The sequence below is a fragment of the Schistocerca nitens genome, chromosome 5 (genome assembly GCF_023898315.1).
Source record: "Schistocerca nitens isolate TAMUIC-IGC-003100 chromosome 5, iqSchNite1.1, whole genome shotgun sequence".
NCBI lineage: Eukaryota > Metazoa > Arthropoda > Insecta > Orthoptera > Acrididae > Schistocerca > Schistocerca nitens.
The window spans coordinates 771,174,027-771,197,061 of record NC_064618.1 but is presented as its reverse complement, the minus strand read 5'-3'; the positions used below and the strand labels follow the sequence as shown (position 1 = coordinate 771,197,061).

The window sequence follows — 23,035 nt, the reverse complement described above, 5'->3', positions numbered from 1 at the left end:
ATCGATCATACGAAAAGTCTTAAGAGATGTAGTCGCTTAAAGGATATCCACTAGACTTTCAAGGTATAAAAATAAACCAATTCCCTAAAAGTCAAGATCACAATCGTGCATAGTATTCTATCATCAATTATCTATATATAACTCGAAAGGAGAAAGAAATGCCGAAAGATGTAAAATAGAAGTACACAAATAATCATGGCTGACTGATCGCTGGACTGAAAAGGACAAAAAAGACAAACCAGCAACTGCAACACACTGAAACCTCATAATGTAAATCTGAACGATTTACATTATTTTAAAATCTGTAGTACAAGAGTATTGTGTGATCCGAGAACATTGCGTGAGATGAATGCTGCTTATGTAGGATTCTGGCCGCGAGAAAATGCGGAGTGAATGTTTAGATAGGTCTGAAAGGGAATCGCCTTTGTTTATTGCGCTTATTTTTCAACTGAGGATGAAACATGGCTCCAACACTCATCCCTCAAAACGCCACAGAAATCAATGTAGGGAGCGAATGTCTGTGGTTACGAAAAAAGCTGCCTAGTACACATGTTGTGCCAGAAAAGCATTGTTATTATTACATGGAATGCAGAAGCATTCTTTTTATTTGCTGCTTTGTGAAACAGCAAACGATGAATACTTCGTACGTATTCCGAAACAACGGCATGGCTTGAGTTGCAAATTAACAACAGTAAATAGCAATCAGGACAATGAAACAACCGTAACAGGTGCTATGAGATGTTGTTGACCAGATTTAGTATCTTATATCTGCTACCTGCTCCCACATAAACGAAATTTTCAGCCATAGAACCATTTCTGTGCTGATTATGACATCCGTGAATGAATATTTTTCAGACTTTCCAGAAGAGCAAATAATGGATGGATTATTTCCATTAAAACATTTAGCCGGCCGCTGTGGTCGAGCGGTTCTCGGCGCTTCAGTCTGGAACCGCGCGACCGCTACGGTCGCAGGTTCGAATCCTGCCCCGGGCATGGTTGTGTGTGATGTCCTTATGGTAGTTAGGTTTAAGTAATTCTAAGTTCTAGGGGACTGATGACCTCAGATGTTAAGTCCCATAGTGCTCAGAGCCATTTGAACCCTTTAAAACATTTAAATAGTGTATAAGTCAAAAAGATGTTGAATTTGGATACCTACCAAGCCGAAAACTCAAGAAGAACAAGAGGGAACATTAGCATATAAACAATGTTTTACTTTGAAAGACATACAAAAAAAATCTCATCATGTTTAGCTACTGGATTTACGCACTGTTCTTGGGAGGCGAACATCGGCTTGCAAATATTTGATTAATGAGATTAGTTGAGACCACTACTCAATTGTTAATCTCCAGCCACAAAGAGCCCTTCTAAATCCTGAGTTGTATTCGGTCAGCAAATTTTTCGCTAGAATTCACTATGCTTACAGCAAAATACAGACATGAAAAAGATTGCTATGCTACCATCGTTCACAAGGTGTGACATAATTGCGAATAATGTCAGTGACTCAGGAAGCATAGCAATTGTTTCTTTAATTCTGGTCCATGTTCACAGAATTAGTTATTAGCCCATCATTTCCATCCATATGTCCATCTTCACATCTTTAAAAGGTATCCTGATATCAAAAAAACGCAACTGGCATGTAATCGTAGAATGGAAATTAAAAAAAAGGAGTTCTACGCCACCATCCGATGGTTTCATTTACAATAAAGAAATAAACATCTTGTTTTAAAACAGACACCATAAAATATAGATTACCGTCTGTCACTGGTATCGGAAAAAAATAATATTCATCCAATTTCTTAGGCCCAGAACGTCAAACAACCCTACCACAAGAAAGGTCAAAAATTAATTATGATTGTAGTGTTGCTCACGCTGCTAAATATTGCATTTTCGGGCAACAACAAAGTTATATTTTGTGGCAGGTGCCATTAGAGCACAGTTAATAAAGTCATTTCGTGAAATAATTGATAAACTAGGCACTCATCTTTTCGTGTTTCCCACCCTGGTCTCGTTGTGAACTAATGGCTCAATCGTCTAAAATCTAGGTAGTGATGATTCCAAGCTCGGATGCGATATTCAAAAGTTTTATAGATGTGTTTCATAAACCATTCTTGAAGATTAAACTTTTGCAAGTTAGGATAATGGTGATGTAAAAAAGTAATCAGCACTCCGAATTTAAGCTACACTTCTTTTTTATTACTTTTGTTGCAATATCACGTAACTCGTTCCAAAACATCACTTCACAATATAAAACATACTTGAAAATATCTTCCTCTCTGTTAAAGTTCACATTTCATAAACTGACTACAATTTGCGTCTGTTTAACATGACCAAAGCTTGACTCTCTAATAACCGCTTACGCACCCAAAAATCAGAGTTACAAGTACGTCAAAGATCAAAGTGACAAAAGAGGGAATACACATAAGAATAATATCATTGCAATATATACATATCGATGTATCGAAGTACCTCTACATTAATGAAATCAAATCTGAATGTTGTCACAGAAATATGTTAACTGTTTTACAGAAACAGTAGAAGAATATTGCTAGTATCGAGAGGTTGTGGTGAGGTGCCGTAATGGTTACGTAATTCAAGTACCATTACAAAACTGTTAGTGGACATATAAACATAGGTTACTTTATGTTCTATGTGTTGGGTAGTTACTGAAGTGTCCACTGCATAGAACACCAGCTATTTCCCAGATCCCCAATTTTTTATGCTAGGATATCAGTAGCTTGGTGCAACATCTGCAACCATAGTCAGCAGTATTGTCTTGCATTTACTGTCAGTTTCATTTGTGACAATGTCATGTGCGTGTAAGAGCATCTAGTATCAACCTTGCGACTGATTAGCTTTTTCCATAGATGTATAAACTTGGCTTCACTTCCTGTGTATTACATTGGACTGTGGCAAGTCGTGTTTTCAGAGATAACGCTATATATCTTCAAAGACCGTATTATCTGCTTAACGTCTTTCACATATCACATGTATACGGTTCTAGTACAGAGCGTTTCACGAAGGACGGAAGCATCGTCTCCTGCGACTCGGGAGAACTAATGCCCCTGTAGGCAGCCCTCAGTAACCGTACCACGTTTCGGACAGTGTGGGATGCTGCTTATCGGTATTACCTGACCATAAATTGAGCAAGCTAGGAGCGAGCTTGCAGAAAACCGTTAAGCCATTTAGTACGACAAATAGGTATGTCAACAGAACCTGCCCACAGAGCTATAACAAACTGAAACCTTACAATATAACGGCTGTTCGTCGCCTGTCCAACTAAGATACTGCTGCTCGACTTCAGTGCTGAAAGTGGTTATTGCGTTGTATACTGTCGGAGAAGTTTAGACTTACCGGCCCTTTTTTACGGTGGAGCACGGCTACAGCTACACCTGCGCTGCACAACACAGTTAAAAAGTCAGTTTTTCTAAACCCCTTAATTTCTTGCCATTGTTACGCAGAAGTCTGATCAAAGGTGTCTCCCTCTGCAACGATGTAAAAGCGTGGCTCCCAGTGACGTCACCTTCAGGTTCCGTAACGCTTTACACAGCAAGGTACAGAACATGCGATAAAAAAGCACGAGCTGAGAAACTGATGTGAGGTGTAAATTAGTTGGTTTAATGATGTGACGTTGACACCAAATTTCACCAAAACTCTGCCAAGCTCCATCAAGGACCTGCCACACGATGAAAAGGTCGTCACACCCCTCTCACTCACATATCACGCCTTACTTTCACACCTCTACGATGGATGTTATAACCGCGACGTCCATCGTTGAAATAATTAGGTTTTCTTGAGGATGGCAGAGGAAATCATTTCAAACACACCGCCGCTCAGAATCGACGTGTAAAGGCCCGACGGGTGACATAAAGACCATCAATGAAACCACCCCTTCACATGGGGCGTTGATTCGTGCTTGACAACCTTCGACACTGCTGTCACTCCCCATGATTAACACTATCCGTAGCAACGCAAAGGTCATTAAGCAAAATTGTCAAGACAGATGGTACTTCATACCCAACCTAAAAAAAGTAAAAAAATAAAAGAAACAGATTTCTTTAAATGTTGTTGACTTTTATTAACGACATACTTTTTCAAAAGTTGCTTATGTGTAAATAGGGTCCATAATCTGAAAATATCTTTCTGCACTCTCTTAGCAACGTGAACATATTTTTAACATTGTTTATTACCAATGTGTGGGTAGTTTATGATCAACACATGAAAAATTTTTAAAAATACAAATTTCGTTACTTGCAAAAAATCTCTATTCACGACATAGCTTCTAAAGAGATACCGATGTCTATGTAAGGTACTGAAAATATAGAATATGACATTCACTGAGGAAAGAGATATCTGCTAATAAGATTTCAGTTTTTGGATTAATTTTAAACAAAAAATTACAGTATTTTCAAAAGTTCTACGGATGTTATCCCCCTCCCCCCGCCCCCCACTCCCCCAGGGGATTGCGAGGGTTAAACACTTCTCTAAGGAAAATTAAGGGTTGCGACCCTAGTAAACGTGATCTGACCTCTTCGGAGTGTTGGGTGATCCCAATTTGTGATCTGGTATACAGGATGGAACCATTTCATCTCCATCTACATCAACATCCATACTCCGCAAGCCACCTAACGGTGTGTGGCGGAGTGTACTTTGAGTACCTCTATCGGTTCTCCCTTCTATTCAAGTCTCGTATTGCTCGTATTGCATTGAGAATGACATGCTGCGTTGTGTTATCTAGGAACTCTTCAATCCAATCACATAATTGGTCTGATAGTCCATATGCTCTTACTTTGTTCTTTAAACGACTGTGGGGAACCCTATGAAACGCCTTGCGGAAGTCAAGAAACACGGCATCTACCTGGGAACCCGTGTCTATGATCCTGTCATAAACATTCGAGGTAATTTAAACATGACCTGAAGCAAAAGAGTGCGTTTATGATTTTTCAGCACTCGTGTTCAAAAATGGTTCAAATGGCTCTGAGCTCTATGGGACTTAATATCTGTGGTCATCAGTCCTCTAGAACTTAGAACTAATTAAACCTAACTAACCTAAGGACATCACACACATCCATGCCCGAGGCAGGATTCGAACCTGCGCCGTAGCGGTCACGGGGTTCCAGACTCAAGCGCCTATAACCGCACGGCCACACAGGCCGGCTAGCCCTCGTGTTTCGCACCTGCCTGTGCCTCGATCACAAGGTGTTGCGGCATTGACACACGCGTGAATAAATCAGCAAACGGTACCTCTGAGACACAAACAGTTCGGCAACACCTTCAGTGCCACCCACGTACCTTTGTTAGGCACTTTAAAAATTTCCCTGTGCAGAGATAGTCTTTGCTTCCATGGCGCCAATGCAGCAGGCAACCACTTCGACACATCTCCGCTGAGTAATTCCAAGTCGCTGAAGTAGCATCTGCTGGCCGCATTCATCTACACATTAATTCATTAGCGAATTGCGCATGATCACACTGCACCTGAAAGCACTAATCATAAAATCAATGCTGTCACGGTATGCCTCTTAACTTCCCCTATAACCAGTAGCGCGCCTAGAGCTGACCCTGCCATCACAGTAGATCCTGCCGCTTCCCGGCCCCACCCTTCCCCGCACTCCCTGCTTTGCCTCTGGCTCGGCGGCTGTCGTGACGGGCGGCAGTGTGTGGCGGTGCGCAGTCGCGCCCGTGTGCGCAGTGTCGGGCGGCGGGGGCGGTGGGGGCGTGCGGACGCTGGCGGTGGGCCGTGGCGAGCGCGCCGACATCCGCTGCGAGGTAGACGCCAACCCGCCGGCCGGCGCCTTCCGCTGGGCCTTCAACAGCTCCGGCGGCGGCGACGAGCTGGCGGGCTCTGCCAGCATCTCGTACACGCCGCACACCGACCTCGACTACGGCCACCTGCTCTGCTGGGCCGCCAACAGGGTGGGCCGGCAGGCGGCCGCCTGCGTCTTCCACATCGTGCCCGCAGGTACGTAACACCTCTTCTCACATGTTGAAGAAAAGCTACACTGGTCTATCAACGTACACTACAGTGAATGATGTTCTGTTTGTCTGACCCTTCAGTTGTAAGACAGCAATACAGTGCAGTACCATTAAGCCTCATCTGACGCTTGTATGGTATGATGATGGTGAAAGAAGATTCGTTCAGTTATTTATGTCAATGAGCAAACCAGGAACCTCCTTTCATTATGTAAATTATTTTAACCTAACAGCTGCATTTATTTTTTCGTGTCGTAAATACGAGGCGTGTTTTTTAAGCAAGTACCATTTTCAAATTAAAAAAAGACGTGCTAAGATATCTCAATAATTTTATTTTTACATCATAGCCTGTACCTTAGTCTACGCTCAGACGCCATTAGAGTCTGATTCTTCCTTGTTTACGTTGTGTACTGAGTGTTAAGATGCCTCCGATAATTGTGAGTCCCGCTGACTGTGAGGTATAGGCTAAGATTTGTTAGTGCTGAAGGCTTAAAAGCGATCGTTTAGACAGTGCATTGACTTTCCATGAGCGGTACCACAACGACGGTGATGATTTCTTAAACCAAATTGTTACGGGAGATGAAACTGGGTGGCCTACGTCAAACCAGAATCAAAGCAACAGTCCATGGAAGTTGAGGAAGAGCATCGTTTTGCTGCAAGACAATGCCCGTCGGCATCTGGCGAATCAGACCAGAGATCTCACCACATCTTTTCCATGAGAAACTGTAGATCATCCTCCGTAAAAGCCCGATCTTGCGCCCAGTGACTGCCATCTGTTCTTGCGCTTGAAGAAACACCTGGTCGGTCAGCGTCTTAAAGACGATGACGAAGTCAAAACAGTGGTGATGCAGTGGTTAACAAGTCAGGCGGTAGACTTCTATGAGGAGGGTATACAAAAACTGGTAGAACGTTATGATAAGTGCCTCAATATTGACGGAAATTATGTACAACAGTAGATTAAGGTACAGGCTTTCATGTAAAAATAAAGTTATTGAGATATCTTAGCACGTCCTTTTTTAATTTCAAAACGGTACTTGCTTAAAAAACACGCCTCGTACTACACTGACGAAGAAAAAGACTCCAGCACCAAATAGAAAGTGTGCGACACAAACGAAAGTTGGTAGGCGTGTTTCTACATCTAAAAGATGATGTCTATCCGGATTTCGCGCCAGTCGCGTAAGAGTGGCGCTAGTAGTGCCACTATGAGGATCCAAATCAGGTATGGTTTAAACACACACTGTGATGGTCGTGAGCGTCACTTACCGCTGAGATGGGACGTGGTGAGTTGAGTTTAGTCAAGAATGCCTTAAAGGCAACAAAGACGTCATTATCAGCACCTCACTGTCTTTGAACGAGATTGTGCAATAGGGTTACGAGAAACTGAATGTTCCTTCTGCCATATTGCTGAAACACTTGGCAGGAATGTAGCCACTGTACACGACTGCTGACAGCTGTGGTCACTAGAATGTGTGAATGTGGGAAGACCGACTCTAAACAGACACGTGGCTTTACCGACAGGGAGTATGGCTCTGGCGCATCGTATCGCATCCCCAGCAGCGGTTTCAAAAATGGCTCTTAGCACTATGGGACTTAACAGCTATGGTCATCAGTCCCCTAGAACTTAGAACTACTTAAACCTAACTAATCTAAGGACATCACACAACACCCAGCTATCACGAGGCAGAGAAAATCCCTGACCCCGCCGGGAATCGAACCCGGGAACCCGGGCGTGGGAAGCGAGAACGCTACCGCACGACCACGAGATGCGGGCCAGCAGCGGTTTCAGCAGCACTTGGTACCACAGTGACACAACGAACTGCTACTGCAAGGTGGCAACCGATGTGGCCCCTGTAAAATGAGTGCAAGACCCACATCACAGATGAGAATCTTAATTGGAAAAGTCATATTTTGGATCTCCTAAAGCTACTTGGTTCAGCAACTTTTGCAACCAGAGTAATTGCCAATTTTGATGATGCAGAGATTAGTAAACTAACATACATTGCATACTTCCACTCTATGATGTCATACGGAAAAATATTCTGGGGCAACTCAACACCTAGGCTAAAGGGGTTCACTGCTCAATAGAAAGTAGTTAGAATAATGTGTGGGGTTCATAGTTGCACATCTTGTAGGCATCTGTTTAAAAGGTTAGGAATTCTTACAACTACTTCACAGTACATTTACTCAGTAATGAAATTTTTTCTCAACGACATGAACCAGTTTGAAATCAACAGCGACATTCATTATTACAATATCAGAAAAAAGGAAGACGTACACTGTCCTTTACGTAACCTATCTTTGGCACAGAGATGGGTAAAATATGCTGCTATAAAACTTTTTGATACATTAGCAGATGAAATAAAAAGTCTGACAGACAGCAGTAATAGTATCAAAAACAAATTAAAATCATACCTCCTTGACAACTCCTTCTATACCATAGATGAATTCTTGAATATGAGTAAATAAATCTGGAGATATAATATTTACGCATTTTGTGCCATTTAAGGGAATAGGTATAACACTATAATGTAAAAAAAAAGAAACACTTGTTTCCTGTGCGCATTTCTTGTGCATTTGACACGTTTCACATCATAACGGTTTTCCGTTCTATTGATCAACTAGCCCACTTTACATTTTTAAAACACAACGATGAAGTTTGGGTATTGTTGCACGGAATCATTCTCAATATTTCTAGTTACCTTCACACCGAAGTAACTAAACTGGGCATGTGGTCATTAAATGTCTCATTTCACGCAAGTAGCAAATTCTGTAGCAGATGAAAACAACGCAGTTAGCTTCGGTTTCTGTGAGCAACTACAATCTTTGGAGAGATGACAGAGGAATAGCGGAAATTTTGTCGCAAGGTGATGATTGGGCAGCCGCTGGTGCAGAGTAGGAGACACTGAGGTTATTCTCGACCTAATAAAAAAAACATATCAGATGTTGGAAGAACGAAACAAACCATTCCGCATTTGTAGAACATTTAGAACACCATAACCACCAGCTTTCCAACATGGAACAAGAAATGAAAATAATGAGAATAAGAAACCATGACAAACATCTTATACAAACGCAAAAAAACTTCCAAATTTAGAAAGCCACCGCCGAAAACAAACATCTGATAAATGAACAAACACACTTCAGCAAAGGCTCCCTACTACACTTAATAAAATAAATGATAAGATAAAAAAAATCGTACCTCATACACAACCAGGAAACAAAAGAATAAAAATCTCTTACCTCCTTCGCCTTCTGGACACACACACACACACACACACACACACACACACACACACACACACAAACACAGCCCACAAAAGAATTACACCTAAACACACACACACACACACACACACACACACACACACACACACAGACACACGCACACACAAATGCATACGCAAGCAGACCACAGATACTTCAATAATTACACTCGAAAGTTCGGCAATAACATTCGATCTTTGGCAATAACATCTGACAGTCGGCAACACAAACCAAAACATAGCCTCGAAACAAGTGTCAAGTTCATAGTGCTGAGAAATGTGGGAAAAAACGTAAATTGGCATTTACAAGAAGAACAACACCAAAAATGCAACAGGAGCGTAATATGTAGGAAATCGTCCACGCCACCTGTAAGTACTGTTCAAAATATTACTACGTAATAGGAAATACCAACCACCAGAACTGTTTATAACCTGTAGCAAAATAACATCAGACGGAACGACACAAGAAGCAGGGTAGAACTGGAAATCGGACATTCCAGGCCAAAAGTAATGTACGAGCATTAAACATCGGCGTTAAGGAAGAAATTTCTGAGGCCGTAGGGCGACAGTGTATGGTAGTGAACCATGGACTGTGGGGATACCAGAACAGAAGAGTTAAAGGAGTATTAGGGATGTGGTACTATAGACTGACGTTTAAAACTATGAATGGAAAGGTTGTCCACAGAATGGGAGAGTAAAACGATATGTGGAAGAAACTGGAATTGGCCATCGAATTCAACTGGAATTAGTTTCCGCCTCGTAAGGTCGCTGAACTGTGATGGGCGCTATTGTGACTTTTGCATAAATGCTGTAACGTATGTACACAAATGTAAATGGAGCACAGTGGGTCTCAAGAATGTATTTGATTTTACCAAATTAGTATGCGCTTTCTTGAGTGGTGTAACGACCAGTTACAGCATGCTGGTGTATTCACGCAAGGTTAAATTAGGTGTACGTATGGGAGCAAGGGAAAGAACAACCGCACCACACGTAAGGGTAAGTAGGTTTAAGAGGTCGACGATGGGCGGTTGGACTTGAAGTGTGCAGGATCCAAAGGTAGGTCTGTGTTGTAACTACCAAAGGAAATTCTCCATCGCAGCTCGTCAGTTTTAGTGGTAAGATGGCCCACTAGATAACCAGTCAAAAACTGGCCACAGGTCAAGCATGAAAAGAAGAAGAAAATTTATTGAACTGTGAACGGTCCAAGCTCAATACGAGCAACATCGAGCGAATTTGAAAAGCCACAGTGTTGTGGTTATTTGGTCAGGGCTTTAGACGTCGATGGGGAAGATCTGTGTTCGAATCTCTATACATACGGGCCGTATACATTTGTTTACAAAGTTATGAACTGTGCATCAGGTTAGTGAGGTGTCTGTTCCCTGTATTCAAACTTGTGTCTGTATCTTGGTGTAACTTCAGTTTGCAAGGGACCTCCAGACGTACGTACCTACAACTTTTTTTTTTTTTCCACACGTATCACATATTATGAATCTTGCGTTCCGTTTTGGAAACTTTGACTCTTGAATTCCCTTGTTATATCATAGTTGACACCTGTTTATTTTTTATTTTCTTTTTTGTGGGAGGTCTATGCGGCATCTCTCCTGCTCTCACTATTCATCACATTTACCTGCGACGGTAATATATTTTTACCATACGACTCATATTCTACACTCATGCTTATAAATTAAGGATAATACTGATACATGGTGAAACAACGCTCTGATGGGCGGTTTGCAGGTGTAAATCACCTTGGGCTGTGACCACGCGGTGCATTTGACGTGCGGTCGTCGCACGGTGGCACATACGCAGAGGTGTGTTGGTGTGTGTTGGAGTACGGTGCAGCGAGTAAGTGTGCAGACGTTTTGAGACGTGCTAATGGTGACTGTGTGTTGAAAATGGCTAAAAGAAATATTGATGACGTTATGAGGGGTAGAATACTAGGGCGATTTTAGGCTGGTCAAGCACAGCAGGTCGTAGCGCGGGCCCTCCGTGTGCCACAAAGTCTGATCTCAAGATTATGTCAACGATTCCAGCAGACAGGAAACATGTCCAGGCGCTGCAATACGGGTCGTCCACAGTGTACAACACCACGAGAAGACCGATACCTCACCCTCAGTGCCCGCAGACGGCCACGGAGTACTGCAGGTAGCCTTGCTTTGGACTTTACCACAGCCACTGGAACAGTTGTCTCCTGACAGACTGTCTACAGACGACTGAACAGATATGGTTTATTCGCCCGGATACCTGCAAGGTGCATTTGACAGACCCCTGGTCACAAGAAAGCCCGTAAACCCTGGTATCAAGAACACAGTACATGATCATTGGAACAGTGGTCCCAGGTTATGTTCACGGACGAGTCCAGGTATAGTCTGAACAGTGATTCTCGCCGGGATTTCATCTGGCGTGAACCAGGAGGCCGGCCGGTGTGGCCGTGCGGTCTAGGCGCTTCAGTCTGGAACCGCGTGACCACTCCGGTCGCAGGTTCGAATCCTGCCTCGGGCATGGATGTGTGTGATGTCCTTAGGTTAGTTAGGTTTAATTAGTTCTAAGTTCTAGGCGACTGATGACCTCAGAAGTTGAGTCGCATAGTGCTCAGATCCATTTGAACCATTTTTTTGAACCAGGAATCAGATACCAAACCTTTAACGTCATTGAAAGGGATCTGTATGGAGGTCGTGGTATGATTGTGTGGTGTGGGATTATGATTGGTGCACGTACGCCCCTGCATGTCTTTGACAGAGGAACTGTAACAGGTCAGGTACATCGGGACGTAATTTTGAACCAGTATGTCCGCCTTTCCAGGGGTGCAAAGGATCCCACCTTCCTCCTAATGGGTGATAACACACGGCCCCACCGAGGTGCCATCGTGGAGGAGTACCTTGAAACAGAAGATATCAGGCAAATGGAGAGGCCTGCCTGTTCTCCAGAACTAAACGCCATCGAGCACGTCTGGGATGCTCTCGGTCGACTTATCGCTGCACGTCTTCAAACCCCTAGGACACTTCAGGAGCTCCGACAGGCACTGGTGCAAAAATGGGAGGCTATACCCCAGCAGCTGCTCGACTACCTGGTACAGAGTATGCCAACCCATGGTGCGGCCTGTGTACGTGTGCACGGTGATCATATCCCATACTGATATCGGGGTACATGCGCAGGAAACAGTGGTGTTTTGTAGCACATGTGTTTCGGGACGGTTTTCTCAACTTATCACAAATACCGTGGACTGTCAGATCTGTGTCGTGTGTGTTCCCTATATGCCTATGCTATTAGCGCCAGTTCTGTACAGTGCCTGATTGTGTAGCACCACATTCTGCAATTATCCTTAATTTATGAGCATGGGTGTATAACCAATGTATCGTATAATAATTACCAAGACTACGGAAGGAGAACACAGACATCAGTCATCGGAGGGGAAGTTCATATTTTCGTGAAAAAAAGGAACACGAGGGAGATTTGAACACGGATCTCCCGCTTTGTAGTCCAACACCTTTTGCACACAATAGACTTTCTTCTTGTTCTCATGACTGATGACTGATGTGCGTTCAGTTTTCACGGACTTTCCACAGGGCCATTTCACCACTAAATCTGATGGGGGTGCGATGGGGAGTTTCCGTTGTAAATCACACAGCCCTCCTGGACCACGGCTTACCATTCTAGATAGGTTGTTCGACATTTTTTCACAGATGTGAGTTTTGCCTGGTTATTTCTCTTGGTGGAAACAATTGCAGGTATACTGCTGGAATAACTGATCAGTAATGTAACATAGATGTAATTAGCATTAAGCTGCTTAAGTACCCGAGCATGCTGTAACGACTGCCACCTGCGAGAGCTGACCCCTTTGCCCTGCCGCCGGCAGGTCGCCCGGACAAGGTGCAGAACTGCACGGTGGGAAACGTGACGGCGCACGCGCTGTCGCTCCGGTGCGCAGAGGGCTTCAGCGGCGGCCTGCCGCAGTCCTTCCTGCTGGAGGTCCGCGAGGACGACTCGGGCGAACTGCGCGCCAACCTGAGCTCCGGCGCGCCCACCTTCCACGTGCAGCAGCTGCGCGCCGGCGAGCTGCACCACCTCGCCGTCTTCGCGTACAACTCCAAGGGCCGCAGCGAGCCCGTCTTCCTCGCCGTCACCACCATGGCGGCGCTCGAGCGCCAGCTCAAGGCCGGCCACCACGGTAAGGCCGCGCCCTGGGCGCTCTGTCACTAAACGCTTCATCTTCTTCACATCTAGTTGCTATGTGAGGGTCACAGTCTACCGTTGTCAGGGAAAGTTAAGCTCAAAGTACCATTTTTAAACCACAATAATTTGCAAAACTCAAAGATTGATGTGCCACAGCCAAGTAACATACATAAAAAGAGCTGCTAGAGCACAGTACAATGTAGAAAATAACAGAAAGAAACATGCAATGACATACATAAACGACACCTCCACTCAAAGTCCATAAGTAGACAGAAGCCATTCCGATTTATGATGGTCACCTAGATATTAGAAAAGGTGGGACGGGATTCGAAATTGGGTGTGTGATCACCAAGAATGGCACCTATACTCTCCTACAAGCTCACATGCTGGCCACAATACTGGAAAGGAGTTATTAGAGATAGGACGTTCTATTCCTCCAACAGTGCGGGTGACAGATGGTGGATGGCAACGGTGCGTGGACGTGCTCAAATAGATCTCCCCAAAGCGTCCGACACTTATTCAATGGGATTTAAGACGGGGGAACGGCAGACCAGTGTTTCTCCGAATGTAATCTCGTCCGAAGTGATCCTCCACCAATGCTGATCAATGTGATCGAACATTGTCATCCATGAAAACGAACCCAAGACGCATACAGGGACGGAGTACTGTGCCACAGTTTCACAATAACTTTGAGCAGCTTGTGTACTGTGTTCAGGGATCTGGAGATCAGTACGCCGATGCTGTGTTATGCTCCCCCACACCATACCCCCTAGATCAAGGAAATGATCTAGTTCGACAGTTTTTCCTCAAATGGCTGGTTCAAATGGCTCTGAGCACTATGGGACTCACCTGCTGAGGTCATTAGTCCCCTAGAACTTAGAACTAGTTAAACCTAACTAACCTAAGGACATCACAAACATCCATGCCCGAGGCAGGATTCGAACCTGCGACCGTAGCGGTCTTGCGGTTCCAGACTGCAGCGCCTTTAACCGCACGGCCACTTCGGCCGGCAGTTTTTCCTCGATCTATGGCGTGTTCCCACGTCTCGCCATAGAAGGTAAGCCCAACATTGTCGAACATTACCGCTTTGGCCACGCAGATGCTGAGTTGTGGGGAAATATAATGTTGCAAGACCATAGTTACATCGAATCTCGGACTGCAGTTCACTCACAAGTCAACTTTTTTGTGACACAGTACTCATTTCCCAAGCGCATGGTTTCAGCGGTGCATTTGGCCAGATTTTATTTTTGTGTGTGGCAATGCGGGACTGACGGTGGAGGAGCTGTTGGAAAGAGAGGACCTTCAGCGAATGGATGGCCTATCCCTTTCCCCTCCTTAAACTCCATGTACACGTGGTCTAGGTCCCAAAACCGACTCAGATAATGGTCCTTCGAATGGTCGACGCAGGAGACATAAATACCGCCCACACTGGCAGAAATGGTCAAGATTATATGGCTTTCTGCCAGGTTTATGATGCGACACAGCGTGCTGCAGGGATTGTGATGCAGATGATAACTTCATTTTCACTCCCGCCCGTGACTAGGATTGTCATTTACTTTATTCCTGTTACAAAAAAAAAAAAGAAAAAAAAAGTGGTCCCGTTGTTGGACCATAAAGCGGAGGAACCGCGTTTTTATTTTTATTTTATTTTATCAGAAAAAAGGTCGGTAGAGCAAAAAAAAACACAAAAAAGGGTAGCGTCTTTGATTCATAATCAAAACGTCTCCGGTCCCGCGTTCGATCCCCGCCACTGCTTAAATTTTGATAAATAATCAGCATTGGCGGCCAAAGACTTCCGGCATAAGAAGTCAGCCTCATTCTGCCAACGGCCTTGTCAAAGAGGGCGGAGGAGCGGATAGAGGTTCAGCGCACTCTCTTGTCCTAGGGGTGGGAAATTGCCCCTAAAGGCGGAAGAATCAGCAATGATCAACGACATGAGGATGCAGAAGGCAATGGAAACCACTGCATTTAAGTCACGTAACGTGTATCCACAAGACATGTGGCCTGTAATTGAAGAAGTGTCATGATGATCTCTCCATCGGCAAAAGATTCCGGAATAGTCCCCAATTCGGATCTCCGGGAGGGGACTGCCAAGGGGGAGGCTACCATGAGAAAAAGATTGAATAATCAACGAAAGGATAACGTTCTACGAGTCGGGGCGTGGAATGTCAGAAGCTTGAACGTCGTAGGGAAACTAGAAAATCTGAAAAGGGAAATGCAAAGGCTCAATCTAGATATAGTAGGGGTCAGTGAAGTGAAGTGGAAGGAAGATAAGGATTTCTGGTCAGATGAGTATCGGGTAATATCAACTGCAGCAGAAAATGGTATAACAGGTGTAGGATTCGTTATGAATAGGAAGGTAGGGCAGAGGGTGTATTACTGTGAACAGTTTAGTGACCGGGTTGTTCTAATCAGAATCGACAGCAGACCAACGCCGACAACAATAGTTCAGGTATACATGATGACGTCGCAAGCTGAAGATGAACAGATAGAGAAAGTGTATGAGGATATTGAAAGGGTAACGCAATATGTAAAGGGGGACGAAAATCTAATAGTCATGGGCGACTGGAATGCAGTTGTAGGGGAAGCAGTAGAAGAAAAGGTTACAGGAGAATATGGACTTGGGACAAGGAATGAAAGAGGAGAAAGACTAATTGAGTCCTGTAACAAGTTTCAGCTAGTAATAGCGAATACCCTGTTCAAGAATCACAAGAGGAGGAGGTATACTTGGAAAAGGCCGGGAGATACGGGAAGATTTGAATTAGATTACATCATGGTCAGACAGAGATTCCGAAATCAGATACTGGATTGTAAGGCGTACCCAGGAGCAGATATAAGATCACAATATAGTAGTGATGAAGAGTAGGCTGAAGTTCAAGACATTAGTCAGGAAGAATCAATACGCAAAGAAGTGGGATACGGAAGTACTAAGGAATGACGAAATACGTTTGAAGTTCTCTAACGCTGTAGATACAGGAATAAGGAATAGCGCAGTAGGCAGTACAGTTGAAGAGGAATGGACATCTCTAAAAAGGGCCATCACAGAAGTTTGGAAGGAAAACATAGGTACAAAGAAGGTAGCTGCTAAGAAACCATGGGTAACGGAAGAAATACTTCAGTTGACTGATGAAAGGAGGAAGTATAAACATGTTCCGGGAATATCAGGAAGACGGAAATACAGGTCGCTGAGGAATGAAATTAATAGGAAGTGCAGGGAAGCTAAGACGAAATGGCTGCAGGAAAAATGTGAAGACATCGAAAATGATACGATTGTCGGAAGGACAGTCTCAGCATACAGGAAAGTCAAAACAACCTTTGGTGACATTAAAAGCAACGGTGGGAACATTAAGAGTGCAACGGGAATTCCACTGTTAAATGCGGAGGAGAGAGCAGATAGGTGGAAAGAATACATTGAAAGCCTCTATGAGGGGGAAGATTTGTCTGATGTGACAGAGGAAGAAACAGGAGTCGATTAGGAAGAGATAGGGGATCCAGTATTAGAATCGGAATTTAAAAGAGCTTTGGAGGACTTACGGTCAAATAAGGCAGAAGGGATAGATAACATTCCATCAGAATTTCTAAAATCATTTGGGGAAGTGGCAACGAAACGACTATTCACGTTGGTGTGTAGAATTTATGAGTCTGTCGATATACCATCTGACTTTCGGAAAAGCATCATCCACACAATTCCGAAGACGGCAAGAGCTGACAAGTGCGAGAATTATCGCACAGTCAGCTTAACAGCTCATGCATCGAAGCTGCTTACGAGAATAATATACAGAAGAATGGAAAAGAAAATTGAGAATGCGCTAGATGAAGATCAGTTTCGCTTTCGGAAAAGTAAAGGGACGATAGAGGCAATTCTGACGTTACGGCTAATAATGGAAGCAAGGCTAAAGAAAAATCAAGACACTTTCATAGGATTTGTCGACCTGGAAAAATCGTTCGACAATATAAAATGGTGCAAGCTGTTCGAGATTCTGAAAAAAGTAGGGGTAAGCTATAGGGACAGACGGGTCATATACAATATGTACAACAACCAAGAGGGAACAATAAGAGTGGACGATCAAGAACGAAGTGCTCGTATTAAGAAGGGTGCAAGACAAGGCGGTAGCCTTTCGCCCCTACCCTTCAATCTGTACATCGAGGAAGCAATGATGGAAATAAAAGAAAGGTTCAGGAGTGGAATTAAAATACAAGGTGAAAGGATATCAATGATACGATTCGCTGATGACATTGCTATCCTGAGTGAAAGTGAAGAAGAATTAAATGATCTGCTGAACGGAATGAACAGTCTAATGAGTGCACAGTATGGTTTGAGAGTAAATCGGAGATAGACGAAGGTAATGAGAAGTAGTAGAAATGAGAACAGAGAGAAAATTAACATCGGGATTGATGGTCACGAAGTCAATGAAGTTAAGGAATTCTGCTACCTAGGCAGTAAAATAACCAATGACGGACGGAGCAAGGAGGACATCAAAAGCAGACTCGCCATGGCAAAAAAGGCATTTCTGGCCAAGAGAAGTCTACTAATATCAAATACCGGCCTTAATTTGAGGAAGACATTTCTGAGGATGTACGTCTGGAGTACAGCATTGTATGGTAATGAAACATAGACTGTGGGAAAACCGGAACAGAAGAGAATCGAAGCATTTGAGATGTGGTGCTATAGACGAATGTTGAAAATAAGGTGGACTGATGAGGTAAGGAATGAGGAGGTTCTACGCAGAAACGGAGAGGAAAGGAATATGTGGAAAACACTGATAAGGAGAAGGGACAGGATGATAGGACATCTGCTAAGACATGAGGGAATGACTTCCATGGTACTAGAGGGAGCTGTAGAGGGCAAAAACTGTAGAGGAAGACAGAGATTGGAATACGTCAAGCAAATAATTGAGGACGTAGGTTGCAAGTGCTATTCTGATATGAAGAGGTCAGCACAGGAAAGGAATTCGTGGCGGGCCGCATCAAACCAGTCAGTAGACTGATGACCCAAAAAAAAAAAAAAAAAAAAAAAAAAAAAAAAAAAAAAAAAACTCCATCATATTTGGGTTGAGAGGTAAGCTGAGGCTTCCACCTACCCTGTGGATGTCAGAATGATCCACATTAGTTGGACAGGCCGACAGCTGATCGCTATCCGTGGGCAGATTTGCGTTAATGAACTGTAGTGCAGTGGGGAAGTAACGGGATATGGATGGCCATAGCAAACATGTGACACTGATGTTGCGGCTCACAAAATATAATAAACAGACGAATCAGCTATATATTAAATGAAACACTAGTCCCAATAAACCACCGTTTATTTCAAACTTCCCTGCCTACATAAACATGAAAAACAAATAATCACAGGATTTATTCTGTCTTGAAAAGAGCAGAGAACACGAAAACAAGCAATTGTTAACATGGAATAGCTGTCAACTAATACACAAATGACCAGGAAAAGAACAGATAGTTTAGGAGAATGGAACAGAACGGGAATCTTACAAATGAGGCATGTGAAGATAAATCTGCAGTGGACGCAAAGTGATTACCCGATAGCGCCAGAAGAATAAGTAACTGTAATATGGAAACGACATCGCTCGTCGAGTCGTAAATGAGCCATTAATCACTCGGAAGAAATATAAGATTCGCATAACCTACTTAACCCCAACAGTACTTGTACTAAAAATGTAAATACCGTGTGGCTAGGCCCTCCCGTCGGGTAGACCTGGTGCAAGTCTTTCGAGTTGACGCCACTTCGGCGACTTGGGTATCGACGGGTATGAAATGATGATGATAAGGACAACACAACACCCAGTCCCTGAGTGGAGAAAATCTCCGACACAGCCGGGAATCGGACCCGGGCCGGTAGGAATGATACTCCGTCGCGCTGACCACTCAGCAACCAGGGGCCGATAGTACGTGTAGTAACGCACGTGAAATCTTATGTCTAATACCCTGCTCGCCTAAGCTACAGTTTCTCACCATCTTCTGCATCCAGCACTGTGAAATGCTGTGAGTGCCATGTCCTGCTGCATTTTGCAACACATCAGACTGCGTTTGTGGGAACATAACTTTTTTATAGTTACAGGCTAAGGCCTCCCTCAAGAGCATTTCTTGAGTATCTTCAACGAAAGTGCTCTCTTCTGAATCGCCAGACCAAGTATTAACTAACAAAGACCTGTCCATCCTCTCTGCAAGTCCACTCAGTTGTCATGCACCAATGAAAAACGCTCTGCAAAATGGTAGCCAATGATACCGTTGTGCCGGTCGGAGTAGCCGTACGGTTATAGGCGCTACAGTCTGGAACCGCGTGACCGCTACGGTCGCTGGTTCGAATCCTGCCTCGGGCATGGATGTGTGTGATGTCCTTAGGTTAGTTAGGTTTAAGTAGTTCTAAGTTCTAGGGGACTGATGACCACAGCAGTTAAGTCCCATAGTGCTGAGAGCCATTGGAACCATTTGATACTGTTGTAAATAAAGGCACTATCTCTGCAGCTACCAAAAGATTTACAGAGTTAACCAATCACCTATCCCCCATGAGCTCAGTTCTCAAACAGTTATGTGTTACACTCTTAGTGTGTAGTTAAGTCATGATAGTCCCCACATCGGAGTTTCTTGGAAACTGGCGTTCTGACTCCCCCTTCTCTGCTATTTTTTAGGATTAACCAATAATGAGCCCTCTTTCAACTTCTTCGACAACATCGTGGTCATCCGGTGCCAGGAAGTTGGCCCATCGCTTAGGAAAACATAATAATTCCTTGGAAATAATTAAGCTGTGTCGCTTCCCACTGAACAGAAACTCGCCCCTTGCCCCAGCAGCATTCCAGGAAAGCCACACATTTGCAAGAACCGGAGTTCTTTTGAAATATATTTTGACCAGATGACAAAACTTGTGAAAACCAAGCTTCTGCACAAGGGCAGATACTCGTCATTGCAAGTCACATAACATCTTCGAGTGGACGCCAGGACCCCACACTGTGTTGTGAACATTACATGAAAAACTGCTGGAATGCGACTCCCAGACGTCCAGGGCACAGAATGCTTTGGCTGTAGCTTTGTACATGCCACAAGCGCACACTTCGCTTCATGCCCCTCGCATTCTTCCCGAACAGGGGACTAATGGAATTGGTGGAGGGAGGGGGGGGGGGAGGAGTGGTGGGAAAGCTCGACGGGACACCGACTCACTGCCATGGGGCTCTCTGCTTACCATAGCTCATCTAGGACGCAGCTTAACTACAGAAAGGATCACATGCTAAACAGCCATCAGAAACGAAAAATTATAAATAAACTGCTTAATCCCTGCAACGACTTAAGTTACCTATTAAAAATAAACGGGCTAGAACTTAGATTGTAACAAATTCAAATGTAGCTTCATTGAAGCAGATTTTTATTAGGACCTTGTAATGGCAATGGAGAGGCTTCGTTGAGGCTATACGAAAAAGGTTCTTTGCCAAGACTGGAAATCTCCTCTGACAGAATCAATATGGCTTCGCAAAATAGCGATCGTGCGAAACCCAGACCTTTCCGTTCGTCCACGAGGCCCAGATCACGGTACATAACGATGACCAGTTTGACGCCGTGTTCCTTAAATTCCGGAAACGTTCAATTCGGTTCCACTCTGCGGCATAATGAGGAAAATACGAGTCTACGGGATAGAAGGCCACTTTTGATAGGGTTCAAGGGTTTCTAGTAAATCGGAACTTAGCATTTGAGTATCAAAGAAGATAAATCTTCAGACATCAAAGGAAACTGGGGCACATACCAGGAAGTGTTGCAAGATCACTGCTGTTGACAATATATAATTTATAAATGACCTAGCGGATGACATCGGAAATTCCATGAGGCTCTTTGCGGATGGTGCTTCTGTACTCAGAGAAGCCGTGACACAGAAAATTATGGCGAAATGGAGGTAAACTTGCGGGGATTGGCAGTCGATCTTAACTTTAAACAAATAAGAGCTGAGTAATGCACATAAGTAGGCAGAACTACCGATTACTGCATGATCACGCAATTTCGGAACAATCTGTGGAAGCGGTCACAACCATAAAATATCTACAAGTATGTGTATGGAGCAACATCAATAGGAACGTTACGAAACATGTCACAATGCTGATATTTTTGATATGTGCTGTATTAGGAATGAGAATTATACCTACTGGTGCATCTGAAAACTTCCGCCAGATCCGGACTCGAACCATGATTTGGCTCTTATTTCGAGCGTTCTGCTTAACAACCTCACCTGTCCGTTCACGTTTCCAGGACCGATCAAATCGTCCATATGCCAGAGTTTCTACGCTCCCATAGCTCTCAGGTTACCTGGACTCCTACAACATCGTTAATGGGACTAACGTCTTCAACGATAGTATTACCGTCGTTTTGTTCCTCAAGGCAGTAATAATAAACACAAACGACCTCCTAAAACTAATCTCAGGTAAGGCAGTTCCAGACTGGGATTCACTGGAAGTCGAAGTGAAGGCAGTGGTAAGTGATATGATCTTATAGGGCCAAACTGGTGGTCGGCCGGAGTGCTGAGCGGTTCTAGGCGCTACAGTGTGGAACCACGCGACCGCTACGGTCGCAGGTTCGAATCCTGCCTCGGGCATGGATGTGTGTGATGTCCTTAATCCTGCCTCGGGCATGGATGTGTGTGATTTCCTTAGGTTAGTTAGGTTTAAGTAGTTCTAAGTTCTAGGGGACTGATGTCCACAGCAGTTAAATCCCCTAGTGCTCAGAGCCATTTGAACCAACCAAACGGTCTTCGGTCCGTAAGCTTACACACTACTTAAACCACTACTTAAACTAACACATACCCATGCCCGAGGGAGGACTCCAACCTCCGACGGGAGGAACAGCGCGAGGTGTGACAAGACGCCTCAGACCGCGCGGCTACCTCGCGCGGCGAAGTGAAGGCCACTCGCAAAGAAGACGGTTTACAAAATCCTGTTTCGGCCATACTATGTAGTATTTACAAAGGAAATAAGAGAAGATCCTAAAAAGAGCAGCGCTTTTACTTACAGCTTCATTTAGCGAGCGCGAATGTGTGACAGAGATGCTCACTCCCAAACCTCCAGATGTCAAACACTCAGATCGGTACCAAAACTCGTGTGTCGATAGAGCAACAAACAAAATACTGATTTAGTTCCTGCTGTGTGCTGTCGTCCTTTAGAAGAACCGTAAATGGTAATTAAAAATATCAGCAGAACTACAGAGTATAGGCAAACCGTATCTGTAAGCTCTAAGTCTGAATGTTTCTGATAAGTAAGTTGGTAGAGCTTCAAATCGTTGAATTAAAAGTTCGGAGCTCGAAACCTATTGATAGCGATTTTTTTAACAGGTTTCACGCCAGACTGTTATATGGGAGAACATTTTTCTGCCATGTAGAAGGACGTTTCAGAGTTTGTAGCAATGTTGTTTTGGTGGTCTGCTTAGTTGAAACTAGCGAACCTATAGCGTATATTTGTATAGTTTACACCAAACCTATCTATACAAATGCACTTTACAGGTTTTCGAGGACGTACGTTCTTCGTACGTACATCTCGAGAAAAGGCCATGAAAGTAACAGTAGAGAGATTCGAGCTGACGTGACGGTTTACCAACAGTTTATCTTCCTGAGAACCTTCGCGACTGGAACGGGGTAGAATTTAGATCGT

General features: G+C 44.0%; 1 protein-coding gene across 1 annotated transcript in view; it reads left to right on the top strand.

The window, feature by feature from the left end:
- The window catches only part of LOC126260711 (hemicentin-1-like), a 768,668-nt gene that overhangs the window by 718,339 nt on the left and 27,294 nt on the right, over positions 1–23,035 (top strand). Inside the window, exons 11-12 of the mRNA XM_049958048.1 lie at positions 5,743–5,956; positions 13,087–13,398. Coding sequence (XP_049814005.1) covers positions 5,743–5,956; positions 13,087–13,398 — 526 coding nt within the window. The remainder of the gene's footprint in view (positions 1–5,742; positions 5,957–13,086; positions 13,399–23,035) is intronic.